The sequence below is a fragment of the Cucurbitaria berberidis genome (assembly GCF_010015615.1).
Source record: "Cucurbitaria berberidis CBS 394.84 unplaced genomic scaffold K460scaffold_3, whole genome shotgun sequence".
NCBI classification, from domain to species: Eukaryota; Fungi; Ascomycota; class Dothideomycetes; order Pleosporales; family Cucurbitariaceae; genus Cucurbitaria; species Cucurbitaria berberidis.
The window spans coordinates 1,613,101-1,641,087 of record NW_024468937.1 but is presented as its reverse complement, the minus strand read 5'-3'; the positions used below and the strand labels follow the sequence as shown (position 1 = coordinate 1,641,087).

Genomic DNA, 27,987 nt, shown 5'->3' with positions numbered 1-27,987 from the left:
CTTTCCCAGGGCCCTGCTGCTTGCCAACACTAATACGCGCCGTGCGGCGGCTATATATAGTTATGCTACCCACAATTTCCTCACAATCTCCAGTCTATGTACTGTTCAACTCGACGCAAAACCCCACCATGTCATTCTCAACGATGCGCACCGCCGTCCTCCAAGCAACCGCCGTCTTCACCCTCTCATTGATACTTGGCCATCATCTATGCAAAAAAAATGTTCGATGAGGTGATGCAGAATGAGGGATATCTGAACATGTCGAACGCGATTAATAAGACGAAACCTATCACTTCGACGAACAACACACCTGTACGATTGGCCCTCGACGCTGGAGAGACCATGAACACAACGTTATCGCTCAACCACACCACTGGCCTCAACAACGGAACATTGATTGACCCATATTCACCGGAAATGTTCTATCGTTGGAGGCTACCTATGGAGGTGATCATTTCCTTGGTAACTTATGCGCTACAGTATTGGTGGCTTATCTTGTTAGAGAGGATGTTGCCTGCTCGGTCTCGGCCAGAGTATAAAGAGCGACCGCCCCAGCTTGAAGAGAAGGTGGAAAATAGCGAAGATCGAGAGGAAGAATTCGTCCAGAAATAGATTGCGCAGGGTAGAGTAAACCGGGCTTCGTTGAACTGCTGTAACACGTTCCTCAAATGGTTGCTAGAAATGACAGTGGGAAAACTGTGGTATAACACGGTGGACCATGCCATTAGGGTGCTCCTCAGACTGCAATCTCCCAAAACGATCCAATATAGCCTGAAAATGGTAAGTCGTCCCTTCTTCCGCCTCGTCCGCCCCAGGTCTAACTAAAGATAAGCATCTCACCATGAATATCATAGCCACGTACCTCTCCGTCACGCCCTTTGCGAATCTCATTGGCTTCATCATCATTCCAGCGCACCAGCAGATCGTCTTTAAAGCTGGAGCAGAACTGGTCGCGGGAATATTCTTCGCTACGCTTGTCCGCGTGTTTGCCACTTGGGCGGTCAAGACGGACTTTATGCAGCGCATAATGGCGAACGTGACTGCCAATGCGATGAAGTCAGAGGGCTATCAGGAGAATCTGGCGAGGATTCGATACGGTGATGAATTGTGAGGATTTTAATGGAGGGAGAGATTGTATGCAGGGATGAATGGTGACAGTGGGGGACTCGCCGAGAGTAAATGGAATATACTATTATATGCACAGGCATTGCTCTACCTGAAATTGCCAGCTTTGAAGCGTTGGGTTCGCACTATAGAAGGACCATCTGGTGAACTTTGGAGGAGACCAATTGTTATCTCTTCCTCGAACTGTGTCTACTTCCGTCCTATCGCTATAGTACGAATTGCCAAAGCTACTAGGAATACGAAGCACTACTAAAATGGCACTTTGTAGCCGTTTATCTCCTGGAAACTCATATAAAGTATGCTACTTAAAACTGATAGTAGAAGATAAGAGCAAAAAGTTAAAAGGCTTAGAGAGCTTTCTACAATTATAAAAGCAGTAGAGTACTAGGGCACAAAAGACCAGTCATAAATCTATGGCACTAAGTCTAGCTAAGAAATAGCGATGCTACTGCCTATAGCGCATTAGTCATTTTGTGCAAAGCTTCTCAAGCGTAGAGCCGATCTGAGTATGGGTAACACGCATCCAGGCTTGTGAAAGTGCACCGCAATAATCTTCGCTCTCCGGAATCAGTCTCTTCTTCATACTGGACTTCCTCAGTTTCTATCCCCCAATGGACTTTCTTTTCGTAATGCTTCAAAGACGGATCCTTAGGGTGGCAGGCGGCGCTCAATGCCCCACTACATGTGGCCGCGAGTGGCATTCGATTCCGAAATTTCTTCGCTCCAATCCACATAGCAAACCCGAAGACAATGAATGAGACCGCAAAGGAGCACAAGAAACCCATGATTGAATATCCCACTTGGCTGACGGAGAAAAGACTGACCTGCTTCCAATGATTGAGCATGTCGACGCGTACGAAGAAGACAGCCTGCGACGCAAGCCAGTGTAATACACTCCAAAGAACGGAATTTGCTATCCAATACTTGAAAGGTACCACCAGAAATGGCGTGGCCTTTTGGTCCGTTCCAACCTGAGGATTGGTGACATAGAGACTGCGTCGATCCGTTGGTAATGGGATCCCGTCTGCGCCCTTGGTAGTTGCTGCATACATATCGTATTCGTAAGCTGCTATCATGACAGTCATATGACTGTTCCATAAATAGTAGGCCATTGAGAGAGCGAGTTGTGGGGTGTTGGCTTGTATAACATTTCGCATAACGCCCCATCTCGTCTGCGGGACGACGCGGGCGGGGTCCCAGTTGCTCCACTCCCCAAAGAGAAATAACCCACTTGGGTTGCCAATTCCTAACTGCTTAATAGCACCAGTGTTCAGTTTGAGCTCATCTCGGAGCCAGCGCAATTTAATAAAGAGGAATAGGGCCGGTGCAAGAGGGATAAGAGACAATCTAAAACACGTCAGTAGAGCTGCCAGTCTGTTTATGAGCAACTTAAACTTACATTGTTATGCCGGTGAGCCATCGCCGCAGGCCTATAGCCCGGAACTGGGCACAGGAAAACCGCTCCCGCCAAGGTATGGGGTTGATATGAACCCACCGAAGGTCCCAGATACCGTGTTGAAAATCTGCCTTTTCGACAATGCTCATACCAAACGTCTCTGGATCCGGGTCTTCTAGAAATGATGCTAATGCGTCTCCAGTTGTAATTAATGGCGTATGTTTGTTTCTATTCCCTGTCTGAGCATTGTTGCTATTGTTGCGTTTGAGCAGCCAATAAGTCACCATGAAGCAGACTACTTTAAAGAAGTTTGCTCCTATCGTAACAATAGCGGCCATGGATGCATACTCAAGGGTACAGCGCTCTGGAATCTTTCTGCTGAGGCAATATGCTACTTTGGGGTTTCCGTAGTCCGGAAAGATCCATGTTGTATTTGATTGGAAGAGTTGTCGGTAACACTCGAGATTCTGACGAGACTCAGGTGGGCATAGCCATTCATATGGAAAAGCGCCCATGCCCCCAAACGCACCACCGAAGACCGTAGATGAGTTGATTTCGGGTACTGTTGGTTCCACAACGACGACAACATCAGCTCTACCACGGATATAGTGCTGCGCGTATGCCTTCTTACAGTCAGTTACAGAAAGATTCTCATACGTGTGAATATCGTCTTGGAGGAACTGAACGTTGTCCGGCCACTGTGAGCCAGCACCCTCCTCTGCAAACTGCATGACCACTTTTTGATCCTTGTCGAAAGGTAGCCCACGAACAAATCCTTCAGATACGGTGAGTTGGTTATATTGGTATGCGATTGGTGAAAATATGATAACAGAGTTCCAGCTTGATACATTAGCTCAATCTTCTGGCATGAATCCGGGAATATCTTACACGAGATGGAGCGGTGCAGAACTGATAGCAAGTAAAGCCCAGCAGATGATCCTATCAATGCCGATATGTCGTTGCCATATGTTGCGCCAACTTGATATCCCGATATCAACCCACTGCCGTTTCTTATGCGCTATATCTATGTCATGTCGTGTAGGTGATGCAAGTAACTGCATGCAATAGTTCGATAAACCTATAAACAACTACTCGTCTCTCAGTTGACATGCTTTCATGTATTTCTCGAGAGGAAATGTAGGACGTTAAACTTACAGTGCTTAGGACATTGATAACTCCATGCGCAAGCTTGCTCCCCCAGTCTATTTTATCGCAGGGTCCTTCAAGTAGTTTCCCTAAGCCATTTAATCTCGGCTGGTGCTTTGTCCATGCTATAGCAATGAACACAATATTACAACATAAAACAAGCATTCCGACTATTATAGCCCACACTACACCATATTCCCAACCGGGAAACGTGGCCTCGAACCAGACAACGACTCGAAGCTTGGACCACCAGGCTGTAACGGCTGGCCACACTTTGCGGCAAGCTTTATTTGATGCAGTCCAGACAGTGCAACATTTCCGTGAGAATATTCTCCAACCACGGGCGAAAATACTAATAAGACAGGAATAATGGAAGCAGGAAAATAATGAGGGACTAGATTCTAAAGCATGCGTCAGCATTTATCTGTAGGAAGCAAGGCATGGTGGCTTACGCTGGGGATGTGTTGTTGTTTGATGGCCACCTGGGTGAACACTGACTACATTCTGACTCATGGTAGAATCCATACATGTAATGGCAAACGAATAACTATTCCTCACAGATCTCGTGATATATAAGCTACTGAAGGGGAATGGTGCTCATGCTCGTGAGTATTGATTAAAAGAAAATGTAAAACGTTGAGCTATTGTGTCGTGTCTGTGTATAGACACAGGACTGGTATATATGACCATGAGTCTCCATTCACACAGCCACACTGTAACGGGGCAAAGAAGGCAATTGCTCAGCCTGATAAAAAGGCTGCAAAATGAGGTCGACACTTTTCCTTTGCCTTTTCGCCTCGAGGTTTCGGAGGTCGCCCACTCAGAACTCGTTACGGACGCCATTGGGGCGATGGCCTGACATCCAGTGAAGGCTTCGGCTCCGTTGCTCGGGCTGACCAATAACGAAGGTTTTCTCTTTGCCCACAGCCTCACTGTTCAGCCCCCCAATATTTGAACCGCGAATGAAAGCAATCTCAGCTCCACTCCCAGGCGCTGATGCATAATAAGCCCAAGATTCGCGTGTGGCGTTGGTGGGTTAGAAGTTCATTTAATTGTTCAAATTGTTCAAGAGGCAACCATAGCCACGTAGCTGCGACACACCAGCGCTCTAGATACCTCAAATAGCTGCCTTCTTGGCTTCATCTAGTCGCTTAGTATTTGTTTCCCGAGTATTGGGTCTTCGCAATCTTTCAAGGCGCAAATCAGGCGGTAGCCGTGGTCGGAGGAGAATACGGAGAATCCAGCCACTGGTTAACAGAACGTCACAAAAATGCGCAGCGATCCACAAATTGGTAAGTGAAGTCGTAGATCCGTTAGTTCAATGTAATCACTTACTGACATAATTTAGAAATCCATCGCGACGTTGCTCCTCCTTTGTGTGCGAATGGATCAGTGGTGCCCTCGTCGCACGGTCTGAATTACACACTCTATTGCGACTTGGGTATCACTGGTGACGACCATGGTACTCCTACTGTGCAGAGCTTCCAAGATTGTGTAGATGGCTGCACTAAAAAAAGACCAGCCTGCTTTGCAGCTGTGTGGGATCCGGACGGCGAGCACTGCTATCATCGATACGGAAATTTCATCGCTATTATGCGAAACCTTGTGGGCAGAACGGGTCTCAGATCCGCAGTGGTATCCGCTTCCCAGATGGGAGAGAGACAAAATGTTTCTGATCATCAGTGCCCATATCCAAATCTTTCGAGACAGAAGACGAAGACTGGGATGGAGTTTCAAGTGCTTTGTGGCGCCTATATTCGTCATTATGGTGACCCAGTGATGGTTCACACGCTAACAATGGAGGATTGTATGGAGAGGTGCGCTGAGCACCATCCATTCTGCAACGCCATTAGCTTCAATACCGACATCATTGGATCAGGATGGTTGAACTGTATGATTGAGGTAGGGGCGGACCTAGTTGCAGTTCCGTATACGAGGACGTTGGCGCACTCTGCCATCTTTGTCGAGCATCCGCTAGAGATAGCTAAATGTCGGAACGATTCGGTTGTGAGGAGTCAAGATGGCCGAGTATTCCGAACATCCTGCACCGATTTGCGGAAGCTGGACGATGCAAACATGCCACCTATATCCACTAGCCACGAGATATCTCTCGAGAGATGTCTCAAAACATGTACCAAGGCAAACTCAACATGCATGGCGATCATTTTCGATGATGGCCTTCAACAAGGTTTCCAGAACTGCTACCTGTTCGACGGCGTTCCACCTGTAAACATTCGGGATAATAACGTCACATTCGTATACCATGAGTCGCTCTTTTCTCACTATCAGTCTCCACCTCCAGTACAGAAAGTACCCCAAAGACGGGCTTGGATTGCCAGTGCTGTGGTCAGCCCGATTGTCGGCTTCGCATTATTGTTCGCGCTTATCTGGTATTGTCTCAAGAGGAAGAGGTCGACAAGCGAAAAGAAGTGTAAGAAGCTAAGTTAGCTGTGTATGGAACTTAGGTGGCGTTGGGGGGAGAGGTTCATTTGAGGTGTAGAACTGAATATAGCGTTTCGAGAACAACGGTTAGGCCTGAATATCGACGCATTCCTGTCATCTACAAATGATTTCACATTATTAGGATAGGGGAACGGCAAGGCATCGTATATGAGGTATGTAGGCGCCGGGAATTTTTCCCTCTTATCGCAGATATTCACTGAGAATTAAATAATTATAGTCAAGGCTTTACTGTAACATCAGTACGTATAAAGTTGGAGTATTAGTGTAAATAGCACCCTGAACGACGAATCGGTGCTTCGACTGCAACAGGTTCAAAGTAATCAAGATTATATGGCAACCGCGGTTGTTGCGCTGCCATATGTTTGTAACGACTATCCTCGCTTGATTACTTAACAAGGTTGGCCGCCGAGGTGTTTGGAGACGGCTTCCTTAAACGTGATTACTGAACAAGAGACCAGGGTGGATTACTCAGTGCGTGCCTAACGTTTAGCGCGTCCCGGGTCGCTGGATCGACGCTAACGGTGCGCTATTACGCTGAGTGGCTTTACCGGTCGACTCTGATACTTGGGCCGCGGTGCGTTTCTCAGCCAGATACTGCAAGACGTCAGACTACAATCTCCGCTGGTTGCTTGCTTACATGTTGCTATTTACCCAGGTAGCATGTCTAGTATGAGGTGCAGCATGTCTTATCTCCCGAGAAGGGCTGACTGTTAGTTTCGTTGGCGAAGTTGGAATCTAGTAAAGCAAGCAAATATTCGGCTAGTAGATGAAGCCCGCTGTCAGGATGATGCTTGGCTGTACTAGTACCCGGCGTGCAGCCACACAGATGGGATCTATGTTCCCCGATGGCGCAAGGATTCTAGCTGCATGTAAGACTTCATTACAGCGGCAACAAAGCCACTGCTGCAAGGCTATCTTGGGAGCACAGCATCAGAAGACAATAATCCCTGATTGCACGCTGCGGAGCCGCTTCTATGCTGGGTAACGTAATAGGATGTAGGTCCTGTGCTCGTAAAATATGTGTCGTGGTGGAATTTCCAGAACTGACGGACGGCGATATATCTTCAAAACCCGCGTGTCTAGACGTGACGGCGTATAGACTAGGTGCTTGTTGGCAACTGATCTTGTCCAAAGCGGTGTATCCGCTGATATCAAGTCCGACTTCGACCCCACACTTTCTCAAAGAACAAACACTTTTCTGCTAATCTAGATACCGCTAACGCCTCGAATCCTGCAATGCATGCGCCCTGACTAGGATGTATACCGAACCCAAGGCTCAACCCCAGAACGCGCCATTGACGCAAACGTCCGCCATTCCGCCATAGGTATATTTCGCACCCCCAAATCCAGGTTCCAGCGCAATCTGAGCTGAAACAGGACCGAAATTCGAGGCCATCTGTTTTAGCCCCGTAATATACACCATCTGGCCGGCCACCACTACGATGTGAAAAACTTGGTGACTTGATCCCTGCGGCTATTAGTAACATGCGGTGCACAGCGGTAGGTAGGGTGCGCTTACCCATATATCAAATGTTTCTGGATAACGCTTCTCTGGAAACCTTGTTATGTAAAAAATAACGCCTGTGAGGTAGCATGTTTCCATGCCGATGACATGAGCAAGAGGGAACAGGCCAAGGACGTCGGTGCCGTCAAGTGCGCAAGCGTGGATCATAGGCAAGAAGCCACTTGCGACGAACATGGCGAAGAGAATGGATCTAATAAAGTGAGCATTATGAGCAAATGTAGATTAGAAGCTACTAACCTCCAGAATGCCATCGCTGCCCCATCAGCCTTAGGCGCAAGTAAAATCCCGAACAGAATGAGGGCAAGAACCACAGAAGACGCAATATAGAGCAGCTGCAATTTCGGATGGTGGCGCAGACCGAAATATGTCGAGGCGATGCAACCAGCAGCTGTATTGAGGATTATCCCAAGATAATCTATCTTGAGCCAGCGACCAGCGACATATTGAGAATGTGCAGTCAAGGTGTGGTATCCAGCCTAACGAACATCAGCTATGCTATCATTTAGCCTCGAGGACATGGCGTGAAGCGACTTACAGAGAAGAGTAAACATAGGATACATGAGACGATGTATTGCCAAACGACCATCTGATCCAAGTACCGTTCTTCGTCCCATCGCTTGGAAAAGTGGTAGCATTCTTTCGCCAGTACTAGAGAGTGAATGGTACCCGGTAGTAGATGGGACCAGACGTTGACCCATTCATTGTGGAGATACAGCAGCGAAGAAACACAGCGATAGACGCTATCGAGCTGGCGACGATAGCCTGTCTTGATGTATGGATCGCCTCGCATCCATCGAGGAGCGTCCTTGAGATGAGTCGTAGCCGTTACGGGCTTTCTGATTTTGCAGTCCATAGTTGAAGCGAGAGTTCCGATTGATTCTATCTCCTTGTTTCCTGTAAACATTTTGCAAACATGCTCACTAGCATTACTAAAAAAACGAAGAAAGAACAAAATATCCGAGGTGTAAGTAGAAGGGGGCATGCCCCAATGATGAGGCTAGAGACGCACGTTTTTCATTGTCTTATCTCATCACCCGAGGTATGTATGCAGTACAGGTAAAACGGGTTTGCCACCACCACACGACCTAGATGCAGGTCGTTGAAGCAGACACCATGCATATGCGGGGCGTACGCGCTAAATGTTGGATTACAATAGCGCCCGCGATGCAGGCGCCAGGGATCCACCCCCCCACACCCGACCCATCGCGTGAAAATACTCTGCCCTATACTTTGAAATATGGTTGCAGTGCGGTGTGTCTGCAAATTCTAGCTCCTTTACATCCCAGTTCTTGCGTCGTGCATCATCGGCGTGGCTCGTAATGTCATCCCAGTCGACATGCGAATCGGCCTTGGAGAAGGCGTAGCAGATTCTCCTGCAGTTTACGAACTTCTGGTCCAGCAGAGTCCGTCGGTATATTCTCTCAGGCTTTTCCCATCCGATGAGCTGAGAGCCGAATAGCACGTTGGTGACAAACAAGATAACGATGGGTCCAATAAGACGCCAGAAGAGGCCTTTAGGTAGTGAAAGAAGCATGGACTGGAAGGATTTACGATATGTTCCACGCGCCGGTCCACTATCGCATAGAATCCCGATCACCGGAAGTGCATAACCGAGCTGTTTTTGCAGCACGATAAGCAGCTGCGTGGCTGAGTTGTTACCACCATTCGAGAAGGTGTGGATCATGATATTCGGTTTCACCGAGCTTCCCGTTAGGTCCCCGCAATCAGATAGTACTGCACGGACTACTTCTGCTGCGGGTTTGATGACTTCCCACTGTCTAGGGTAAGGGCTAGCGATGATCCAGACGGTCGATTCGATGAGTAGGATTTTGGCACGCGGTGCAATTTTGCGGTATCCGCCCGCGTACTTTGCAATATGCTTTTTCCCAGCACCAAGCCAAGTACAGAGGATGACGAGTTGGTCGGCTGCAGGGTTTTGGGGTGTGAAGAGTGACATGCGTGGACCGAGAGTGGAAAAGACAGGGTCTGCGTCTGCTGGGGTAGCCATTTTGGCGAAGCCGGGTTGGCGGTAAGTCTTGAAAAATAGAGGAGATTATAGAGAAAGAACCACAGAACATAGTGAGAACAAAAAGAGTGTTTATATACCGCGGTATGCTACGTTTGCCCTTCTGAGTTAGCCTAAAATCCTGCGGTCCGAGCTCCATCCCACGCCTCATCCATCCCACCCCTGCATCCTTTGTCTACTCCTCTCGTGTCGCGGACATGTCCATCAGCTCAGCCGCCCACTTTTTGGCGCCCTCTCTCAAGCGAAACTTCAGGTACGGCCCATCGTGCCCACATGTGATGTGGTCATACAGCTGGAATTCCTGCGGACGATGTCTGCCGTACTTCGCGCCAACATAGCCCCCACCCAACCCTTCCGCCGTTGTATCGGGAGCTTCCATATCCAGGTACCACACCGCCGCCGCGATCGAATCGGCCAACTCGGTGAGCGTAAAGTTCATTCCTGAACAGACACGCGTCCCGAGCGAGAAAGGGTTGAAGTACTTTCTCAAAGCCGCAACCTTCTCAGCCGGGTTCGATTCGGACACCATCCAGCGGTCGGGGTTGAAGGTGTACGAGTCTGAGAAGATTTTTTCGTTGTGGTGGAATGCGTAGAGCGAGCAGCCCACGTCCATTCCTTTGGGAACGTGATTGCCGTCCACCATAAAATTGTCGGAAGTCACCTCCCTCCAAAGGGCAGAACTAACAGGTGGTGACATCCTCATAGACTCGTCCATAACTGCGTAAAGATACTTGCAGGACTTGAGTTTCGCGCCGCCGCGAATATCATTGGGATCATCAAAAGTCGTGCGAATCTCGTGTGCTAACTTCTTGAAGACCTCTGGATTCGAAGCCAAATAGAAGAAAATTCCTGTCATACCCGTCGAGGTAGTGTCCGCACCAGCAATCAGCAGGAACCTGCTCTCGGCAGCGAGCTCCGTCTCAGTAAGACTTCTGCCAGTCTCGGGATCCTTGACGTCGATGACAAACGAGAAGAGGTCCTTCTTCGCGTGCTTCCCCTCCGAGACACGTTCATGCACCATACGGCCCATGAGCTCGAAGAACTTGGTGCGCATCTTCCAGGCGTTGATGTAGAACACCTTGTCCAAATTCCACTTCTGCAGCTGTGGATACTGCACATAGACTCCGGCCCTAGCGACTGCAACATGAATAGCATCGATGATGAAATGGTTTTTATCGCTCGTCTGTAGCCCGAAGGTCTGTCCGAACCCGAATTCGCCCATGATGTCGTATGCCATGTGGCGGCAGTTTTCAGTCATGTTCCAAACTGTAGACCATTTCCCGACGCTCTCGGGGTCCGGGCTCGATAAGAGCCGCTTGACGAACATCTTGGCGTGGTGGAGAATTATGGGCTCGAACTCTCGGATGCGGTGGTCTGCGAAGCCGTGGCCTAAGATGCGGCGCCTGAAGCGAGCATATTCTCTGTCCACAGCCGTAAATGTATTCCACGCGCCAGGAGTGGGAACCATGCTCGTGTAGCCTTTCGACTTTTGGATATCATGTTTTGATTGATAGATGGCTGTTCTATGATTAGTACGTTGTCTTGTCTAGCTGCTTGAATCAGCAGCACTCACTCATCAAAGCTGTTTCGCTCTGAAACATCAATTTATTCGGACCTTGTCGGATCACCGGGCCATATTCTTTGAACCCTTTCTCGGTCTGAATGTGGAGCTCGCCTCTACCATTGTAGTATGCCCCGTAGAAATTGGTGATCTTCGCGAGGAATGGCCCGGGGTATTTCGCCAGTGGATGGAAATAAACGCGATAGATGATGCCCACCACAAGCTGAACAATTTAGCCACGGAGCCACACTTTGCTACAATGGAAACATACATATACGAGCCAGGAGCCGAGCAAGCAAGAGCCCAAGAGTTTCACCTTCTCCAAGCCTTTCATGGTCAGAAAGCTCTCGACGCCCGTAGCAACGACATGCCTAAAGTCGACATTGGCGATCTGTTCGTATTTCGTAGTGACAATGTGATGGCCAAGGGTCTTCACCCTCTCCACGTTGAACACAGTGAGGTTTTCGAAGTTCATAGTGGCAGGGTGATGGCCAATGCTCTTCACTTTCTCCACGTTGAGTGCGGTAAGGTTTTCCGTGATAGTAACGATAGTCTAGAAAAGGGTTTCCCAAAATGATAGTTGCTTTGTTCAACAATATAAAAAATTGCGGGGACTAGATATCCCCCTCAAACTTATGTAAGGCCACCACACTTGAGTTTGCCTAGTTTAGCAGATAAGGAAAGAGTAGATACACAATTCGCATCTGGAACACGACGCAGGATTGGCAGCAACCGGGTCATGCCATGTCAGACTAATACTAACTTTGGCTACTGCGAAGATATCATCTCAATGCCCAAAACAGAGTTCAGCTGGTGCGTGTAGAAACGCCAGCAGGTGGCCTGACGTTGAATGGTATGTTGGTTTAGCCGACCAGGATCCCCGTTTTGAGTGAAGGTACTCCCAGGTTCTCACGGACCTCCCATGTACCCGGATTATATGCAAGATACCTGCACGATAAGGTCACCCCAATATAGAATGATGTTGGTCCAGCCAGCGTGCTGAAGAGCCAGAGCTGACGTTTGGCCTTGGCATGCATATGCGCCTAAGAGTCCGAACACACTTCCCTCGTAGCTGCTTATCGATACCTGCTATGTGAATTATTACCTGCTCTTTCGAGTCGAGTGGGGGTTAAGAAATCATCAATCTACTGATAGGTCTATTCACTTTCGTTGACAGGCGCTTATTAAGATGGGTTGAATGTAATTTCACCTACGTCACGCATATGTAAGCACCCTCCGTATTGGGAACACCATACCTTAGGTCTAGGTCTGCGTAAGATCTGAGTCCTGTAAGTCAGTACTGGGCATACTTTATCTTGCAGCAGAGGGTGGCATCTGTGTCATACGATGCACTAAATGCCGAAGATGGCAACTACGCGAAAGGATTCTGTAGAATAAGCCAAGAAATAACATGGGCTACAGTTTAGAAGCACAGGATGATTAAATTGAAGGTGATTGGTAGATATTGCTCATACGAGAGATGTTTATTTTTCTTGCTAAGTAGTTTGAGGTCGAAAGTGGCCTTGCAGGAATCAGAGAAAAGCGCTTTGCTGTAACAAGCAGGTCCAGAGACGAATTCTAAGCCCCCATTTTGTATCTGATAGAATATGGAAAGTAATTACGAAAAGACTAGTTCCAATTTCATTTCCCTATCTCAGGGTCTGATGAATGCCCACACTGAAGTGTGCAAATTGTGATCTCTCTACCATTCACCGATTTGAGAGAGACATGCCTTGAAATTCACTAAGCTTTTCAAGCTGTCTTTTCGGCTTCAGCGCCAACATTCGCAGCGATCGAAGTATCAGAAGCACTCGATGCACTCGAAGACTCCGCTTTCACCCTTCTGGCATCAACCACCCGAATCTGATCGCCCTTTCTCCAGATCATCAGAATAACGAAGATTTGCAGCGCAGAAAATCCGATCAATATCTTCATCTGCAAGTTGTATGCCTTCGCTAGCGCTATAACAATCTGATGCTGCACATCTGGCGAGAAGTCACGTGCGGATTGCACGGCTTTCAGCATATCAGACGTAGATAGACTGTCGAAAATTGATAAGTGGGTCTTTAGGTAGTTGTTGAACGCGGTGGTTGTGATGGACAGGCCTAAAACTCCGCCCAGTGCGCGGAATTGGAGGAGCGCACCACTGGAGATAGCTATGGATCCAAACACATCAGCGATGTCCCTATTGTTAGAAGATGTGAGAGGAGACTCTTCTTACCAGTATCCCTTTTCTCTACCACAAGCGGAGGCATCAGCAGAGTAATGCCCATTACAGCACCAATTCCCAAACCTGTCAAGACTTGCGCTCCATAGATTGTTGATGGGATCGTCCCGTCTTCGGGGAGAACGCAGAACCACGCTAGACCGCCAACTTGTAGTATAGACCCAACAAGAAGGATCCATACACAAGCAACACCTTTTTTAGCAATGAATCCATTTACCACGAAGCCTGTGAAGGATATGAAGATGTTGAAGGGAATCAGGCGTATTGCAGCGGTTAGCGGAGAAGTCCCGGTTACATCTTGGTATCGTTGCGGAACATTGATGATGAGAATGTTGTAAGGAATACCAGAGAGGAATGAAAATCTACATATGATGTTAACGAGCTGTTCTGTCATCTTCTATACAGTGGTGATACTCACAGCAGCGTTCCCATCCAAGGCCGATTATGCAGGAAACGCCAGGGGAAGATAGGTTCCAGAGTTCGCTCATGTTTGGTAAAGAACCATTCGTTCCCAAGAAAAGCAATCCACATTACTCCCGACACAACGAAGAGTGCAATGGCGGGACCACTGCTCCAAGCTATCGAGAGGCCACCCTCGAGGAGCACGGCAACGATGAGCATTGTTGCGCCGAGGAGTAGGAATGCGCCGGCGACATCAAGGCGAGCAAGTGAATGCCTGGCGATTCGGTCTCGCCATGTTGGGTGTTGATACTTAGGATCACCCTGGAACGGGAAAGAGGCAGGTAATACTATCAGAAGAAGGAGGATTGTCGCAGCTCCGAGAGGGACACTAATTTAGATTAACATGGCAACTTGTATAAGCTTTTGGGGTATTCTTACCAGAATAGAAATGCCCATCTCCACTGTCCATTCTGGCTCGTACCTCCTCCAATCAGAGGTCCAGCGAGCGAGCCCAGCGCTCCAGCAGTCATAAATTGTGCTCCTTGGATGGGACGTTGGTGTTTAGGGACCATCTCATATCCAATAGTCAGAGCAACAGACCAGCACCCAGCAGCACCGATGCCTTGGAAAACGCGACTAATGATCATCTGATTCATGGTCTGCGCGGCGCCGCATGCACCAGAGAATGCGGTGAAGACGAGTACGGTTGCAATGGCTGTGTATTTACGGCCGAAGATATCGCTGAGTTTCGCCCATATTATTATCATGCCTAGGGACCATCTGATTAGAAAACTTCAGCTTTCGAGTGGCAACTGTGACTTACTGGTGTATGTAATGAGATATCCTGTGATGACCCATCCCATCTGATTGATTCCATCGAGGTCTTTCACGACTGATACCAGCGCGGTACCAACGACAGTAACTTCACTGTTCACAAGGAACAAACATAAGCAAGTGCTGTGATCAATTTGGTTAGTGACGATAAGATTTGAATATAGTTGAATATCAAAACGAACCTCAGAGAAACAAGGTGTAGTCTCAATCCACGCAGATAACCTGCGTTATCGAGCTCCAAACCCATGGCTCTCTCAACACCTATGTCTTCGTCTTCCATTCTACCGCTGAAGACATTCGCGTCACTGGCATGTCGGGGAACCGAGACGTGAGGTTTAGGTTCCTGCATGTCTTTTCGTTGAAGAGTTGAGAGTCGATGAATAGCTAACTTCGAGGGGCATGGAAGAGACGTGGAAAGGCCTGGAGAGTGAGCTGTGGCGTGATGAAATCCTGTGTCGTTGCTACATGGGGCATGGGGTCCTACATGAAAGGATAATGGCGTTAAGCCATGTAAGCGCTATGGATTTCATCCTGCGAGCATGGTGCAACGCCTGCCGAGGCACCCTAGGGTTCAGGCTGGTGAAATACTAATCACTAACGCCAATGCTGACAACCATGTTGTGGCGCCTGGGCTTACTGGTACCGGCCCGTCCCTCGCCTTAACCCGATAACCTGGGCGTCGCTTCCGGTCCCGTTTTGGACAATCCTTGTAAGCTAACCTGCAACTGGAACTTTGTAATGTTGTTGCAGGAGCATAGTCAAAATATGCAATGTGGTCAGAACTGAGACATGCATCCTACGTGGGAGGAAATGGATCCCTGTGACAACAGGCATTGGAAGTCGGGCCTTCTTTGTAAAGCGTGCATGACAGGCATAGAACACTCTGTCTCGGTGCTTTTCCAATTTCAACGATGAGGTGATTGATAAAATGCCACATCTTATCTTACTGCGGGCGTCGATTCCTTGCTGTGCGGCGATGCTGTTATCTGTTGGTCGCACAAAGCCTTCCGACGAATCGAGGGGCTGCTAGCTTTGACTTGATGACGGCTGCTGCCTCGATACCAATCAGCACTTGGACAATGCACGAATTAGGCCACCTCGACTTCATTCATGAATATCCGCTGTACCATATGGTTCGAGAAGTCCAGCACGAGAGAACGCCAGAAAGACGGGGGTAGACAACGTGGCGTTGGATTTTCTGACCACCGGCTCAGGAATGTGTCGTATCTCGCGCTCGAGCAGTCCACACGGGAGGATAGTTGAAGAAGGAACCCAAAGAGTTAGGCAGCTAAGACGGTGGTAAAGTTCTAGGCGAACTCGGGGGATGATCCTACAAGTAGAGTTGGCTAGGATAAGCGTAATCGCTGAGACTAACCCTTAGCAGCACCGCTCGGACGCTGGTACTAGTGGAGAAGGAAGTGTGAGCGCCTAGGTCTTTGTTAGACTGAGATCCATCGATAAAAGGCACCTTAAGTGAGTGAAGTCGTCTCTGGACACACTCGAAAGATCAGTAAACTTGGTTTCCTGATCATTGTCATCATATTGAACATCCTTCCCAAAACGTTGTTTATCCAGTTACAGATCACCATGACACTTGACTACACCAGCCATCCGGCTGAGATTGTGGGATCGGGTGAGGTCAAGGGTGTGAAGAAGATGGTCACCGTCGACGACCTCAGACGGGCAATTCCAGCTTACTGCTTCAAGCCTTCTTATATCAAGTCGCTTTTCTTCCTCTTCCGCGACTTGCTCGTTATTAGCGCCTTCGGGACAGCTGCTTGGTTCTATATTCCCGAGATCCAATATACTCCTGCTCGTTATGTTGCTTGGGTCTTTTACGGATACATGCAAGGTCTGGCTTTCACTGGTTTCTGGGTAAGTCTTTTGGTTGATCTTCAAATAAGAAAAGGGGCCTGATAGCTCACAGGTTCTCGGCCATGAGTGTGGTCATGGATCGTTCTCGCCTTCCAAATTGCTCAACAACAGCCTTGGTTGGGTCATTCACTCCTCTTTGATGACCCCATACTTCGCTTGGCAATCGACGCACCGCCGGCATCATATCTACGCCAACAACCTCGCCAAAGACCACAACTATGTCCCGCCTCAAGCTGAACAATATGCTAAGGTTCTTGGGATGAGTACTGAGCAACTCGAATCCCTCGACGAGATGACTGAAGACGCTCCTCTTGCTGCTTTCGGTCGCATTGTTATGCAACAACTCCTTGGCTGGCCCATGTACTTGTTCAATAACATCACCGCATCTGCGGGAAGTTTGTACGGGAAGCAGTCTGAAAAGCTACTTGGCAACTCGCACCTGAACCCCTGGTCTACTCTTTTCAGGCCTGAAGAGGCGCATCTCATGATTGCGTCGGATATTGGTCTTTTCCTTACTGCGAGCGGACTGTACTGGGCGGGCCAGAACTTCGGCGTTGCAAGTATTGCTCTGCTCTATGGCCAGCCATATCTATGGTTGAACCACTGGATTGTCGCAATAACCTACTTGCATCACACCCATCCCAAGTTGCCCAAATATCAGGCCGAGGCTTGGACTTTCATGAAGGGCGCATTGGCGACGGTTGATCGCAATCTAGGCTGGTCTGGAAAGCACATGCTCCACAACATCGCTGATTACCATGTCATTCACCATCTCTTCTCGTAAGCCGTCACCTTTGTCCCTCTTCGATTCGTTTAAGGGTTGTCATTGACAGTTTGGTAGTCGTATCCCGCATTACTACACAAAGGAAGCCACCGAAGCTATCCAGCCTCTGCTTGGCGAACAGTACCATGAAGACCGCGGCAACTTCAACGCTGCCATGTGGGATTCGTTCAACAAGTGCCAGTGGGTGAAAGCTGATGATGTCGAGGACGAGAAGGAGAGGGCGTACTGGTTCAAAGCCGGGCCAATCCCACCTCCCGAGAGTGACATGAAGAAGCGCGCCTGGATCTAAAAGTGCGCTTCCACGATGCGGATTATATGTTTGGGGGTGTTAGGGGGCGGAGGGAGGGGGAGGGATCAGGGTTCACTGATCATTACTGTGGTATCGGGCTCGTAAATTGCCTGTGCATCGAACTGGGGTTCGATTGTGCACGGCGTCCAATCGCTTGACGGCTGTAGCTGCCGGGCTGCTGCTTTAAACGCTATCAATATTTCTTAGTGCTTACGCGGGGTATGTGGGCTCTGGGCGCTCTATGGAGACAGCCCGCTCGTAAACCCTTCTCTCCAACACAGATAACATTTTCGGATCCTAGTACAATTAGTGTCCCGGTTGAATAGTATTTTGGTTAGTAACTACTAACGAATCATGCTGTTGTACATTTCTTTTCGCTTTTTACTAAGTCTTTGGTTAGAAGCCAGCTCTCGTCGCAACTCCATGGAAGCTACTAACTATGACGAATACCAGAGTAAAAGAGGGCTAATATGTTCTTGCTACAAGTCGAATGGAATCAAGCTTCTGAATTGAGGCTGGTGTGAAACCCACATAAGTAGATTTGGCCTTACTTTAACCTCGCTTCCGTCCGCATCCATCCTCTAGAAGGTTGTGTACGTATCAGCTACTCTGTGAGTCGAGGTCTGCTACCCAACCCGTCTTGTCGTCGAAGTTGTGTCGGTCCTCGCCCTGCAAACCAGCTAACCCAACTTCTCGCAAATCCTTGAGCACTTCTACAGCCTTACTAAAACTCTCGTTCGACGCATAACCCTCTTCCGTCAAGATACCCTGTAGTCCTTTCCAGAATTCCTGACTCTTGTTAAAGGACTCAGCCTCGTCGTAATGTTCCTGGATCTCATCTGCTGAGATGTGATATGGACATGGTTTATTCGTACCAAAATGGTCCCATTCGCTGTGCTAATGGTAAGCAAGATCACCATATAAGGAGACAGGTCAACATACTTCTCAACGCGGATTAAACACTCTTCGAAAGGATAGAGACAGTTATCCCAGGTAGCGCCAGAAAAGGCCTCCAACTGCTTGAGAGTTTGACCATGGGGATGTCGCATCACCTTGGACATCAAAGGATTCTTCTCTGCCGTCAATTTTTCGTATTGATGAATCAAGATAGACTGAGACACTTGGTATCTAAGCTGATCCTTTGCAGTCTCGCCGAGTTCTTTGAAGTTATCAGGGAGCTTCATCAACATGTCAATCCCATAATCCAGAAGCAATGGGGGGTTGGCTCCGATAAATACTGGGGTAGTCCAGGCTCCCTGCCAGTCGATTATGCTTGAAATCCGGGCTTGATCGTCGATATAGATATTACCAGCATGGAAGTCTGGGTGCCAAAGTCTAGACGAAACAAGCTCTGCATCTTTAGGAACGATTTCCGGAATCGTCGATAGGTATTTCTGCAACAGATTTATGTGTGCTTCTGGAGAACACTGCTTCGGACTCGTGTATTGCCATGGGGTCTCGGTCGCTTTCTGTGAACTCGCTTGGGCGTTAATCCAGTCGATCTCACGGTGAGCGACAGACTTGAGGTACTCTGCCGAGGATATCCCTAGAACGACTGAGTATGAATATTGAGTTTTATAGGCGTCCCAGAAACTTACATGGACCGTGATATTGCATGTTGCTCCGCTGTTTATCCCAGAACTCTCTTCGAGTGATGGGTCCAATGCAATAGCGTGATTCGATGTGACTGATGGTATCTTCTGGACCAGTTGTAACGATGGCAGGCTCGCATCCCGCGACACCGCTATCTTGAAAATATAATGATCCCAATCTGTTGGTGCGTGTAAGTCATACTGGCCGAAAGCCTTACTTCTAACAAGCTGTAACATACTTTTCAAAGGAGACCGAGAGCAACTTCCTTTCAACATCTATGAACTCACGAATGATATCGCGCTTCGTTCGGAGTGAAAGGTCCTGCCAGACTTCATGCAGTTGGGAGCCTTTTGCTTCTTCCATAATAATATATTCTGCTTGAACAGGATTTTGGTCGGTAGCACTCCAAACAAGAACCTTTGGGACAGGTATATCCAAAACGGTGCGGGCGAACTCCATAGTCGCTACTTCCGATGTTGTGGTAAGTACTTGTGGGCCGGCATTAGGGTGGGGGATTTTTGCTATGACCTTTTTACCATCTTCCATCTCAAGGCTATACGCCTTGTTGTAGTTGCCTTCGCCAATCTTCTTTAATGATATACACTTCTTTGCCCCGACCGCCTGACAGGATGCTTGCTCGAGGCTGGGGATATCAAAACGTCGGTATCGGGCCCCCATTTGCTGACGCTCATTCCATAACCATCGCCCGCTGGTATAGCAGAACATCGGAATCCTATCGGTTCGGGGTTGTATGGGCATTGGATCGCTGCTCTTCAGGGTGTGAAGTAAGCGAGTGCATTTCAACTTTGCGATATTTATAAACACGCCCTGGCTAAATGACATTGCTAAAACCTGCAAGTAAAGGGAGATGTGATGTAGCGGAGACTAAGTTTATGAAATCAATAACAAGCGCAAAACCTTAGACGAGAGGCCGAGCTTTTCGTTGCTAACTTCCAAACCTATTAGGCTTAGCTCGTCTTTTAGCGCCTCACTAAAATAGCCCAGTATGGGGATACTGAGCGACTATGTGAACCTGGGTAAAGGGCTTCTTGTAGAATTCTCCCACGGGTTTTGCAGAGCTCACACCCACTGTCAGCCGATTGAGTTATTTAGCCGAAAGTAGGCTGGTGAAGTATAAATCTGTCAAGATACAATCCCCAGTCTTGTCACTATCCTCGAAACGTTTGCTGGCGCCTTCCGGCACTATGCACCGTGAGGAGATTGGCAATATTGTACCATTTTGGCAGATGATACAGAATGGCATGTTCTGTGTTAGATACCAGGAGAAAGTGGAGGAATTAAAAAGGGTGGAGCGTGTTACACAACTGGCCTGGCGGCTACCCCCCACTTACCTATATGAGATCTCTCTCACTCAACATGTCAATTATGGATTAATGGAGAAGTAAGCTCAGCTATATAGTTCATGGGATAGGCTCTGTATTTAGTCGTTTCGGGCGGATATCTCGACACTGCCACTTCAAGCTAACGTCGGAATTGTCACCATCAACTTTCAACTTCAACATCAGTTCTTAGACTTTGACATTTAATCAATCGCTCGAATCCTTGGTGCGCCTCTGAAAGAGGTGAGAGGATAAGTGGCAATGCAGGAAATGCTCACCAGCATTATATGGACCCTAAAGATCCCCAAAAAAGCCCAGTAAGATATAGCCTCCATGATATAAAGACTCGCTTTCCGGCATTGAAAGATTAGCAATCATACACACCTGCTTTATTCAGAGTAATATATCCATAGCTCGCACGTTAATAGTATAGAAACACTCTCGTTTCGATACTCTCCCTTGGCCTTTCTCCAGCCACGGTCTTCGGATTTCGAAACCCGGCATGTGGAACACCTAGGGGTTCGAGTTAGCTGTATTTCTCTCTAAATCATGGCCATGTTTGACCGGGAATGAAAGCTATTGACTGTTTTGAATCACCTCGGCTCCAGACATTCAAACGTGAAATATTAACTCACCCGTTCCACATCCATCCTTAGTATCTGTTTGCCGAAACAGGATGATCTCACTAGCCAACTGACCGCTCAGATAACAAAACCGCATATCCTCATGGTAGTACACTTGGTAATTCTCCGTAAAGCCTTCTCGTTCTACGACGTCGGTAGCTATACAGTCACGCGACGTAGTTATGGACCGAGAATCGCACACCGAGAGAGGCCAGTCTGTCAGTGGACCGTAGAGAGGTTTCCATATACTGTACATTAGAGACGATTAGTCATCATTATAACCACGAAAGGGCAAGACATTTTCTTTTGCAGAAGGATGGAACAGCCCATCTAACGTACTTCAAAGTTTGTAGTCGCCTGTAAGACGATGCATGGACGTTCAATAATTGCGAACTTGCAGCTCGAGCCGCAGTAGGCGTGAAATCTGCCACGAGTGATTAATCATTAAAATCCTCGAACACACGGAAGGCCCTTGGCTGGGTGAAGTCATACCGATATGAATAATAGATGTAGGTTGCAAGTATTCATAGTCCTTCCCCGTCGAAATCGGGAAGTCTTCATGTCGTTTACGAATCTATACATGCAAATAGAGTTAGCCCAAGTTGCTATATCCTCAATTATACGCTTTATTAGATAAACGCGGGAAGGGAGTCGACCCACACCATGTTCCAAAACCTCCACCTTTCTCGCATCAAATGTTCGTTTCAACAATTCTTTCAACTCAGCATAGTACACGGTCTTCACCTTCTCTCTATCATGAAAATCTTCTGGATTCAATCGCGATTCTAATTTGAGGACTTGAAATCCGTTCCTGTCGAGTGTGTACTTGGTCTCAATGCCACGAATGTCATGGATCAGGACGTTTTTCTGGACCTGGGTCTCGCAGTTCGTTCTTGGGATCGTGCCCCCGGGATCATATCGCAGTCGATAGGGTTTCTCGTGAAGATGCTTATCGTCAGGTTTAAGGAATACGAGATCGGTTAGGACGTCGCCTGTTGCTGGCATGCTTGCTGATTTGGATCGTGAGTTGCACCTTATGAGTCGTTACAGCGAGTTGCAAAGGTCCGTTACTTGTCCGAGTGAGCCGCACGGACAAGAGACTAAAATTGAGGCTAGACCGAAGTACAGACCGGTGAAGGACCCCTCCATAGCGGTGTATTTCGGGCTTTGGAAAGCGGGGTCAAGGAGGAGATCCATGGTGATTGGATAAACAGCACGCTAACGGACATGGGGTGGTATGTACGATCAGACGTATCATCGCATCAGGAAAAGGGCAGATCAAGGGACTTCCAGTTTTCTCATCTAATCTCTTAGTCTGCGAGTCAATGCAAGTACGAGGTAAAATTTCCATGCACGACGACTTTCTGATATGGACTGTAAAGTCTCACGAGAACGAATGTTTCATCAATCCTACTCTATGGTATCCGATCTCCGTTATTCTTCATAGTTCATAACAAGACATGAACCGCAAAATACATTGCGACTGAATTCACGATTCGACCTCCTTAAGATGACGCGATTGCAAGGCTCGTTGCCCGCGGTGTCCGGAAGCTGACTGCGCACTCTTCGCATTACTTATCATCCTTCTCCAGTGACGTCAAATGTGCACCAGATGCGGTCCCTTCCAGCTCAATCTTTTCGCCCTTCTGGAAGCCGTGTTGTTCGCCAACGGTGACAGGCGTACTGGGTGGCCAATGTGCTCTCCAGGGCTGAACCTTAGGCTCAGAGGGTGGGGTGGCCTGATTTTGCTTTTGTTCGGTAGGCATTTTGAGGCTGTACTCTGCAGCAGTGTCGAAGGTTAGTTGTCGTGCTGAAAGTGGCGCGCTGCGAGCAGCCATGAGATAAGAGCGGGATAAGATGCTTACAGATTTCGAACAATAGGATCGGCTCCTTAACGTTAAGCGTATTCGAGAACGTGATAGTGTTTAAGTATAAAATGGGGTGGTTAAGGTTTTCTTGCGATGGTGAGAGCGACCCGAGCTGGAAGTGGGGTGGCAATAGTGCGCCGGTTTATAGCCGCATGCCCAACCTTGGCATAGGAGGCGCAAGATTGTGTGATACAACGACATATAGCCCTCGGTTGTGGCGGGTTATGACGTGATCATCGTTCATAATCAAACTTCAAGACCTTATAGTGTTTGAAGAGGGTAACAGTGAATAAAAGCTCCTTTATGCTATAAAAGATGGGTTGTACGTAAGCTAGTCGCTGTGCAGCTATCTCGACCAGAACACAACCAGTCGGTCGAAATCAGCTTCCCTCACGGGTTGGCTCCCGGTGAGGTCTTGCCCTTTAAGCTCGTGATACCATTTGACACTTTCAGCTAGCTCCTTCTCTGCATCGGCGAACCTCTCCACTTGCTGCAGTACTTTGCTTTTGCAGAACTTCGCACGGGCAGTTTCTGCTTCGAAGGCAGAATCAAAATTATGGTATATCTGAATGGCTTTATCCACAAGATCTCTTTAGGTATATTAGCTTTGTTCAGATATTCCACAATAAAATTCCTTACAATGCTTCTGCTAATCGGCCCTGTCTCATAAAATGTTTCGTGATTCGAACGAACGCATCCGCTGTTCGATGATGCGCACTTCCAAGCGTATTTCGGTAGTGATTTAGGGAGCGTTGATGATATTCTAAGCTGACATCATAATCGTTGAGTGATTCGTGTACGTTGCCGAGAGCATAGAGGAAGCGGCCGGTGCTAGTCTAGTTGTGAGCATGGACACGCACAAAAGCAATGAAAACTCACATGAAAGATTCTTGATCGTTGAATCCAAATTTCCTTTCCCGATCACGAAGACCTCGTGACAGTATGTCGAGCGCATCGGTATACCGCTCTGTAAGCCAATAGACCACTCCAAGGTTTACACCAGGTAGAGAAACCTGCCACCGTTCATAATTGTCTAATTTCTCCATGCTGCTGATAGACTTCTCAAAACACTTCTCCGCATGCTCATAATCATTTTGCAGCATGTAAGCACACCCAAGCTCATTAAATGAGAGAGCCAGGCGCATATCGGTCCCAGGACGTCTGTCTCCTAGCTCTTTCATCATCATTGCGTTGAATTTCAGGAGGTAATTGAGGGATTCGTGCGGTCGATTGATTTCATTTGCCATAACGCCACGATTGTGATGAATCTCGGCGAGAAGGCTCTCGATATCCCGTTCCTTGGGATTATGTGATTGGAGATGATCCGCAGTTAGGGGATAGAAATTTTTGAGCTCCTCACAGAGACGCTGAGCTATGCCGCTAAATACATCAGACTCCAAGGTTCTTCCACGTTCGTGGCAATACCTATACTGTTAGTAGGTCTAGTAAAAGTACAATAAACGTTGGAGGCTTACCATCCGCAGTCACACCATAGTCGGGCGTATAGAAACGCCCCGTACAAGTGGTATTCATTGGTATCTATGTTTGAGGAAAGGCGACGCAAGCGAATGATATGTGGGAACAGCTTCGTTTTATTAGCGTTTTTAAACCAGAACTTCATTATTCTCGGACTGTTACCTCTTCACATTTGGGCCACCTTGAGATACCGTGTCTCCACGTAAATGTATGAAAGGGCCTAATATCAGAGTAAGGAGCTGGTCATTAGACACCTTATAGAAGTCTGCTTACCACTTTGCAGAGAGAAGAAGAACACAAGTATTAAAAACATCTCTCGCGTGTAAGGGTCTCATTTGCTTCCTCACTGCATCCTGTACGATTCGGTGAATGAAAATAGTCGTTGACGTGCGGCTCCGGGTTACTAAGCTATATTTCAGCAGCTCTTGCAGCGCTTTGCGCAAACCCAGTTGAGTCGTCGGATATCCGCGTATGAATACGTGAGGAGAATCAGTCAGTAGGATTTGCTCCGGTATGTTATCTGGATCTAGCATGGAGAGGACATCCAGTAACGGTCTTGAGTGCTTAAGACTTTCAAAGGCGGCTTCTAGAAATGAGTGCTCCTCAGCGACCACGAATCTAGCCAACTCTCCCTTCATCTTCTTTTGGAGCTTTTTATTCTCGCGGGTATGGTTTTGTGCTAGAAATTCGCTGAAACTTAGATCCTCTCCCATAATCCATTTTGTCAAGTGCCTCAATGCGTATGGCACACCTTTGACCTTCGAGCTAATAAGACTCGCGCATTGTTGTTCTTCTGGGGAAACACTTGTTCCGAGGAGGTTACACATGAATTCGGCTCCTTCTTGGGGTGTGAATCGTTCGAGCGTCTTGGAAGGGTATTGTTCAGGAGGCCACGGCATCGACCTCCGGCTTGTAATCAGGATCGAACCACATTCTCGTTCAGCCGGCCAGAATTGATTGAGAACAGCTGGCTCGATGACATGGTCAAGAACGAGCAGCCAATTTGCCCTGTCGAAGCCCGATCCCGGTTTGAAGGACTTGGCGGGATTTCCGAGCCAACGCTTGAAAAGGTCTCTCGTCAGAGCTTGATCGCCCGAGTCGGCTGATGTTTCGTCCACCAAGCCTAGCTGAACCGTGATTCGATTCACGTCCTCAATCATTTTCGAGGCTTCATCGGCGTGAACCCAAAACACCGCGTCGAAATCTTGCATGTGCCGATGCACGAATTCCACAGCTACTTGTGTCTTGCCGATTCCTGCTGGCCCATAAAGGCTGCATGTCTTCAGCACAGTTGTTTGTTGGCTTATACCTTCATCAGCTGCATGTCCAGAGCATAGCTGAGTTTCAATAAACTGAAGAGCGTCTTCTCGACTAAAGAAGTCTGTGTTTCGACCCAGTGGCATATAGTTACAGGGCAGCGTTGGCTCTCTATTGGTACTCCCGGCAAACGCCATCTCAACATGGTATTTTCGCACAAACGATGACAGAACATCATCAAACTCTTGGCCTTCGTATGGAGCACCTATGATAAAATCCCATTCTCCTTGATTGCGCTCGGGGGGTTCTTCATCATGGTCGTTGAAAGTGAGCTCTTCAAATTGTGCTGCGAGGTCTCCATGGCTATCGGCACGCGGGGTACCACGCACTTCTACCTTCTCACTACTGGTGGTTTCTGTTGCAAAAGAAATAGGTTTATCGCTCGCAACATCGTCATCGGTATCATCCAGCCAAGGGAGGGAGTAAGATGCAATCATCATGAGATGTGATGCAATGTGCTTCTGCATCTGTAGAGCTAGGGTAGATGCAGGAGGCATTTCGGTCTCTCCGCGGCTGGTATATGTGATTCCTTCGTTATATGCTTGGCTGAGGTCTCCTATGGAAATGTGGCACAATGGGCATGATTTGAGAGGGGTTGGATCCGGAAGTCCACGTTGTCGCTTCAACAAATCAATTTGAGCGTCATTAAATGATGCTCCTTGGGAGTGTTGTTCTCTGAGATGTGCTGCGTACTCGTTTCCACAGGTAAAGACCATCGTACTGCGGCCTCTCGGGTGACCAGGTAGGCGACACGACCATCGCATTGCATGAGACCGCAGATGAGTCATCCACGTACTTTGGTCTCGAAATCTGGTATCTGATTGCGAACAGTTTTCGAAAACACACACATACGGCTCCAGATCCTTCATCAGATGTCGTCTAATTTGTAGTTAGCCGGTGGATCAGGATGTCTACCAACAAGAATGGCCTAGTGACTAGCTACAGATGGTCCGTTGTGGTCACTAAATCAAATATAGGACGTTCGACATACCTCCATGCACCTTTACCGAGGATACTTGTCGGAACAAGTTGACAACAGTACGGGCACTCGAACTGAGTTCGAGTTTTTGGGACTCTTGGTGGAGGTGGTAAGCGAGAATGGTCGACAATGCTGGCTACTGAAGTCCCGCCAATAGAGCTAGCTGCCTTGGAAGAGGCGTCCGGCTTAAATTGAGATTCAACAAAGCTGGTCGCCTTTGCAATTGACGACTGAGCCTGACTGTCAGAGTGCTTTTGTGGTGTCGAGGACTCCGGAACAAGCTGGCTTGCTTTAGATTTCGTTTCTGGTAACGCTGAAAAGGTTTCCTGTGTTTGTCGTTGAGACATTGACGGACGTCGTTTCGGGGAGCTATGTCTTCTCCCATTCAATATGTCTTGATGCTTCCTCCGATAGAGAAACAGTCTCCTTCGAGAAGCATTGGCCTTGCTCAGCCGGTGATGCAAATACTCGGCTGCACCAGGGCAGCGCTGTTGGACAATCTGCAAACTGTATTTTTCAAAAGACTCAATTTCATTATTCCCAAATTCATCCGTGGGGTTGAAATGGTTCGCTTTGGAGGCTTGGGAAGCAATCCCCGGGTGCCTAATCGCCTTGGCAAGGCGATGTAACCGATCAATTGCACCACGTATGCTAATAAGGCATTCATCTTCAGTTGGAACATCGGGTTCTTCCGAGGATCCTGTTTCTGATTCGGAGGTCCCTAGATACTCAGAGAAAGTGGAAGGAATGTGTGAACGTTCAACTGCTCGCAATGAATGCGAACCTTGTACACCTTGTTTTGTTAGATTTAGTCAAACATATGAGAAAAGTGTGGCATACCGGGTAGTAGGAGTTCTGCAAGTCGCAGTTCAGCTGTTCGAAGAATCTCAAGCTGAGATATCACAAGTGATCGCACTTTCTCGCTTTCTCTTAGTCGATAGTCCAAAGAAGAGTGATGCTTTGCGAAGGTTCCGATGTGAGCTGCCCACAGCCTAAAGCGGGCTCTTTCTTCTTCGACCGCTTCGGCCAACTCAGCCCTGTCAGCCTGCTGCCGCAATGGATCGGAATCCAATAAAGCCGTAAACTCGTAGTTGCAGGACTCCGCAACGCTAGCGATCGTACTTTTTTCCATACTTCG

The 27,987-nt window shown here is 48.1% G+C and overlaps 13 protein-coding genes across 13 annotated transcripts; 4 read left to right on the top strand and 9 right to left on the bottom strand.

Moving 5' to 3' along the window:
* Positions 1-219: 219 nt before the first annotated feature.
* K460DRAFT_354945 (uncharacterized protein) lies at positions 220-612 on the top strand (the record flags this gene model as incomplete). Its single annotated transcript, XM_040931835.1, has 1 exon — positions 220-612. One exon carries the CDS (start codon positions 220-222, stop codon positions 610-612), a length of 393 nt encoding a protein of 130 aa, XP_040787656.1.
* A 69-nt stretch (positions 613-681) lies between these two features.
* Positions 682-1,111, top strand: K460DRAFT_405367 (uncharacterized protein; the record flags this gene model as incomplete). Its single annotated transcript, XM_040936841.1, has 2 exons — positions 682-780; positions 833-1,111. 2 exons carry the CDS (start codon positions 682-684, stop codon positions 1,109-1,111), a joined length of 378 nt encoding a protein of 125 aa, XP_040787655.1.
* A 499-nt stretch (positions 1,112-1,610) lies between these two features.
* K460DRAFT_394825 (uncharacterized protein) lies at positions 1,611-4,180 on the bottom strand (the record flags this gene model as incomplete). The annotated part of the gene is made up of 5 exons (XM_040936016.1): positions 1,611-2,472; positions 2,525-3,361; positions 3,410-3,576; positions 3,677-3,951; positions 4,120-4,180. 5 exons carry the CDS (start codon positions 4,178-4,180, stop codon positions 1,611-1,613), a joined length of 2,202 nt encoding a protein of 733 aa, XP_040787654.1.
* A 583-nt stretch (positions 4,181-4,763) lies between these two features.
* K460DRAFT_102953 (uncharacterized protein) lies at positions 4,764-6,395 on the top strand. The gene is made up of 3 exons (XM_040926505.1): positions 4,764-4,959; positions 5,016-6,282; positions 6,348-6,395. Exons 1-2 carry the CDS (start codon positions 4,938-4,940, stop codon positions 6,113-6,115), a joined length of 1,122 nt encoding a protein of 373 aa, XP_040787653.1. The 5' UTR covers positions 4,764-4,937; the 3' UTR covers positions 6,116-6,282; positions 6,348-6,395.
* Positions 6,396-7,287: 892 nt separating this feature from the next.
* K460DRAFT_311138 (hemolysin-III channel protein-like protein Izh2) lies at positions 7,288-8,508 on the bottom strand (the record flags this gene model as incomplete). The annotated part of the gene is made up of 4 exons (XM_040930175.1): positions 7,288-7,598; positions 7,650-7,845; positions 7,893-8,131; positions 8,191-8,508. 4 exons carry the CDS (start codon positions 8,506-8,508, stop codon positions 7,407-7,409), a joined length of 945 nt encoding a protein of 314 aa, XP_040787652.1. The 3' UTR covers positions 7,288-7,406.
* Positions 8,509-8,802: 294 nt separating this feature from the next.
* Positions 8,803-9,663, bottom strand: K460DRAFT_416406 (indole-diterpene biosynthesis protein-like protein PaxU; the record flags this gene model as incomplete). The annotated part of the gene is made up of 1 exon (XM_040937804.1): positions 8,803-9,663. The coding sequence occupies one exon, from the start codon at positions 9,661-9,663 to the stop codon at positions 8,803-8,805; it is 861 nt and encodes a 286-aa protein (XP_040787651.1).
* Positions 9,664-9,856: 193 nt separating this feature from the next.
* On the bottom strand, positions 9,857-11,717 carry K460DRAFT_416405 (cytochrome P450; the record flags this gene model as incomplete). Its single annotated transcript, XM_040937803.1, has 3 exons — positions 9,857-11,199; positions 11,255-11,465; positions 11,514-11,717. 3 exons carry the CDS (start codon positions 11,715-11,717, stop codon positions 9,857-9,859), a joined length of 1,758 nt encoding a protein of 585 aa, XP_040787650.1.
* A 1,277-nt stretch (positions 11,718-12,994) lies between these two features.
* Positions 12,995-15,054, bottom strand: K460DRAFT_416404 (MFS general substrate transporter; the record flags this gene model as incomplete). The annotated part of the gene is made up of 6 exons (XM_040937802.1): positions 12,995-13,398; positions 13,464-13,831; positions 13,888-14,259; positions 14,310-14,640; positions 14,695-14,828; positions 14,888-15,054. The coding sequence occupies 6 exons, from the start codon at positions 15,052-15,054 to the stop codon at positions 12,995-12,997; spliced, it is 1,776 nt and encodes a 591-aa protein (XP_040787649.1).
* A 1,238-nt stretch (positions 15,055-16,292) lies between these two features.
* Positions 16,293-17,688, top strand: K460DRAFT_311127 (delta-12 fatty acid desaturas-like protein; the record flags this gene model as incomplete). Its single annotated transcript, XM_040930174.1, has 3 exons — positions 16,293-16,580; positions 16,633-17,360; positions 17,422-17,688. 3 exons carry the CDS (start codon positions 16,293-16,295, stop codon positions 17,651-17,653), a joined length of 1,248 nt encoding a protein of 415 aa, XP_040787648.1. The 3' UTR covers positions 17,654-17,688.
* Positions 17,689-18,253: 565 nt separating this feature from the next.
* K460DRAFT_354938 (uncharacterized protein) lies at positions 18,254-20,005 on the bottom strand (the record flags this gene model as incomplete). The annotated part of the gene is made up of 4 exons (XM_040931834.1): positions 18,254-18,545; positions 18,596-19,199; positions 19,252-19,424; positions 19,485-20,005. 4 exons carry the CDS (start codon positions 20,003-20,005, stop codon positions 18,254-18,256), a joined length of 1,590 nt encoding a protein of 529 aa, XP_040787647.1.
* Positions 20,006-20,908: 903 nt separating this feature from the next.
* K460DRAFT_394819 (uncharacterized protein) lies at positions 20,909-22,214 on the bottom strand (the record flags this gene model as incomplete). The annotated part of the gene is made up of 5 exons (XM_040936015.1): positions 20,909-21,099; positions 21,222-21,457; positions 21,549-21,633; positions 21,702-21,783; positions 21,870-22,214. The coding sequence occupies 5 exons, from the start codon at positions 22,212-22,214 to the stop codon at positions 21,008-21,010; spliced, it is 840 nt and encodes a 279-aa protein (XP_040787646.1). The 3' UTR covers positions 20,909-21,007.
* Positions 22,215-22,560: 346 nt separating this feature from the next.
* Positions 22,561-23,180, bottom strand: K460DRAFT_365984 (uncharacterized protein). Its single transcript, XM_040933281.1, has 2 exons — positions 23,075-23,180; positions 22,561-22,989 (listed from the first exon to the last, which is right to left on the bottom strand). The coding sequence occupies exon 2, from the start codon at positions 22,973-22,975 to the stop codon at positions 22,781-22,783; it is 195 nt and encodes a 64-aa protein (XP_040787645.1). The 5' UTR covers positions 22,976-22,989; positions 23,075-23,180; the 3' UTR covers positions 22,561-22,780.
* Positions 23,181-23,423: 243 nt separating this feature from the next.
* On the bottom strand, positions 23,424-27,981 carry K460DRAFT_394818 (uncharacterized protein; the record flags this gene model as incomplete). The annotated part of the gene is made up of 7 exons (XM_040936014.1): positions 23,424-23,667; positions 23,717-23,908; positions 23,957-24,502; positions 24,827-26,680; positions 26,723-26,749; positions 26,862-27,570; positions 27,690-27,981. The coding sequence occupies 7 exons, from the start codon at positions 27,979-27,981 to the stop codon at positions 23,424-23,426; spliced, it is 3,864 nt and encodes a 1,287-aa protein (XP_040787644.1).
* Between the last annotated feature and the right edge of the window lie 6 nt (positions 27,982-27,987).

Excerpts from the sequence above, each read along its gene's own strand:
- K460DRAFT_102953 (XM_040926505.1), top strand. The coding sequence starts at position 4,938 with ATGCGCAGCGATCCACAAATTG. Across the intron at positions 4,960-5,015 it reads GCGCAGCGATCCACAAATTG|AAATCCATCGCGACGTTGCT; the intron begins GTAAGTGAAGTC and ends GACATAATTTAG.
- K460DRAFT_365984 (XM_040933281.1), bottom strand. The coding sequence starts at position 22,975 with ATGCCTACCGAACAAAAGCAAAATCAGGCCACCCCACCCTCTGAGCCT.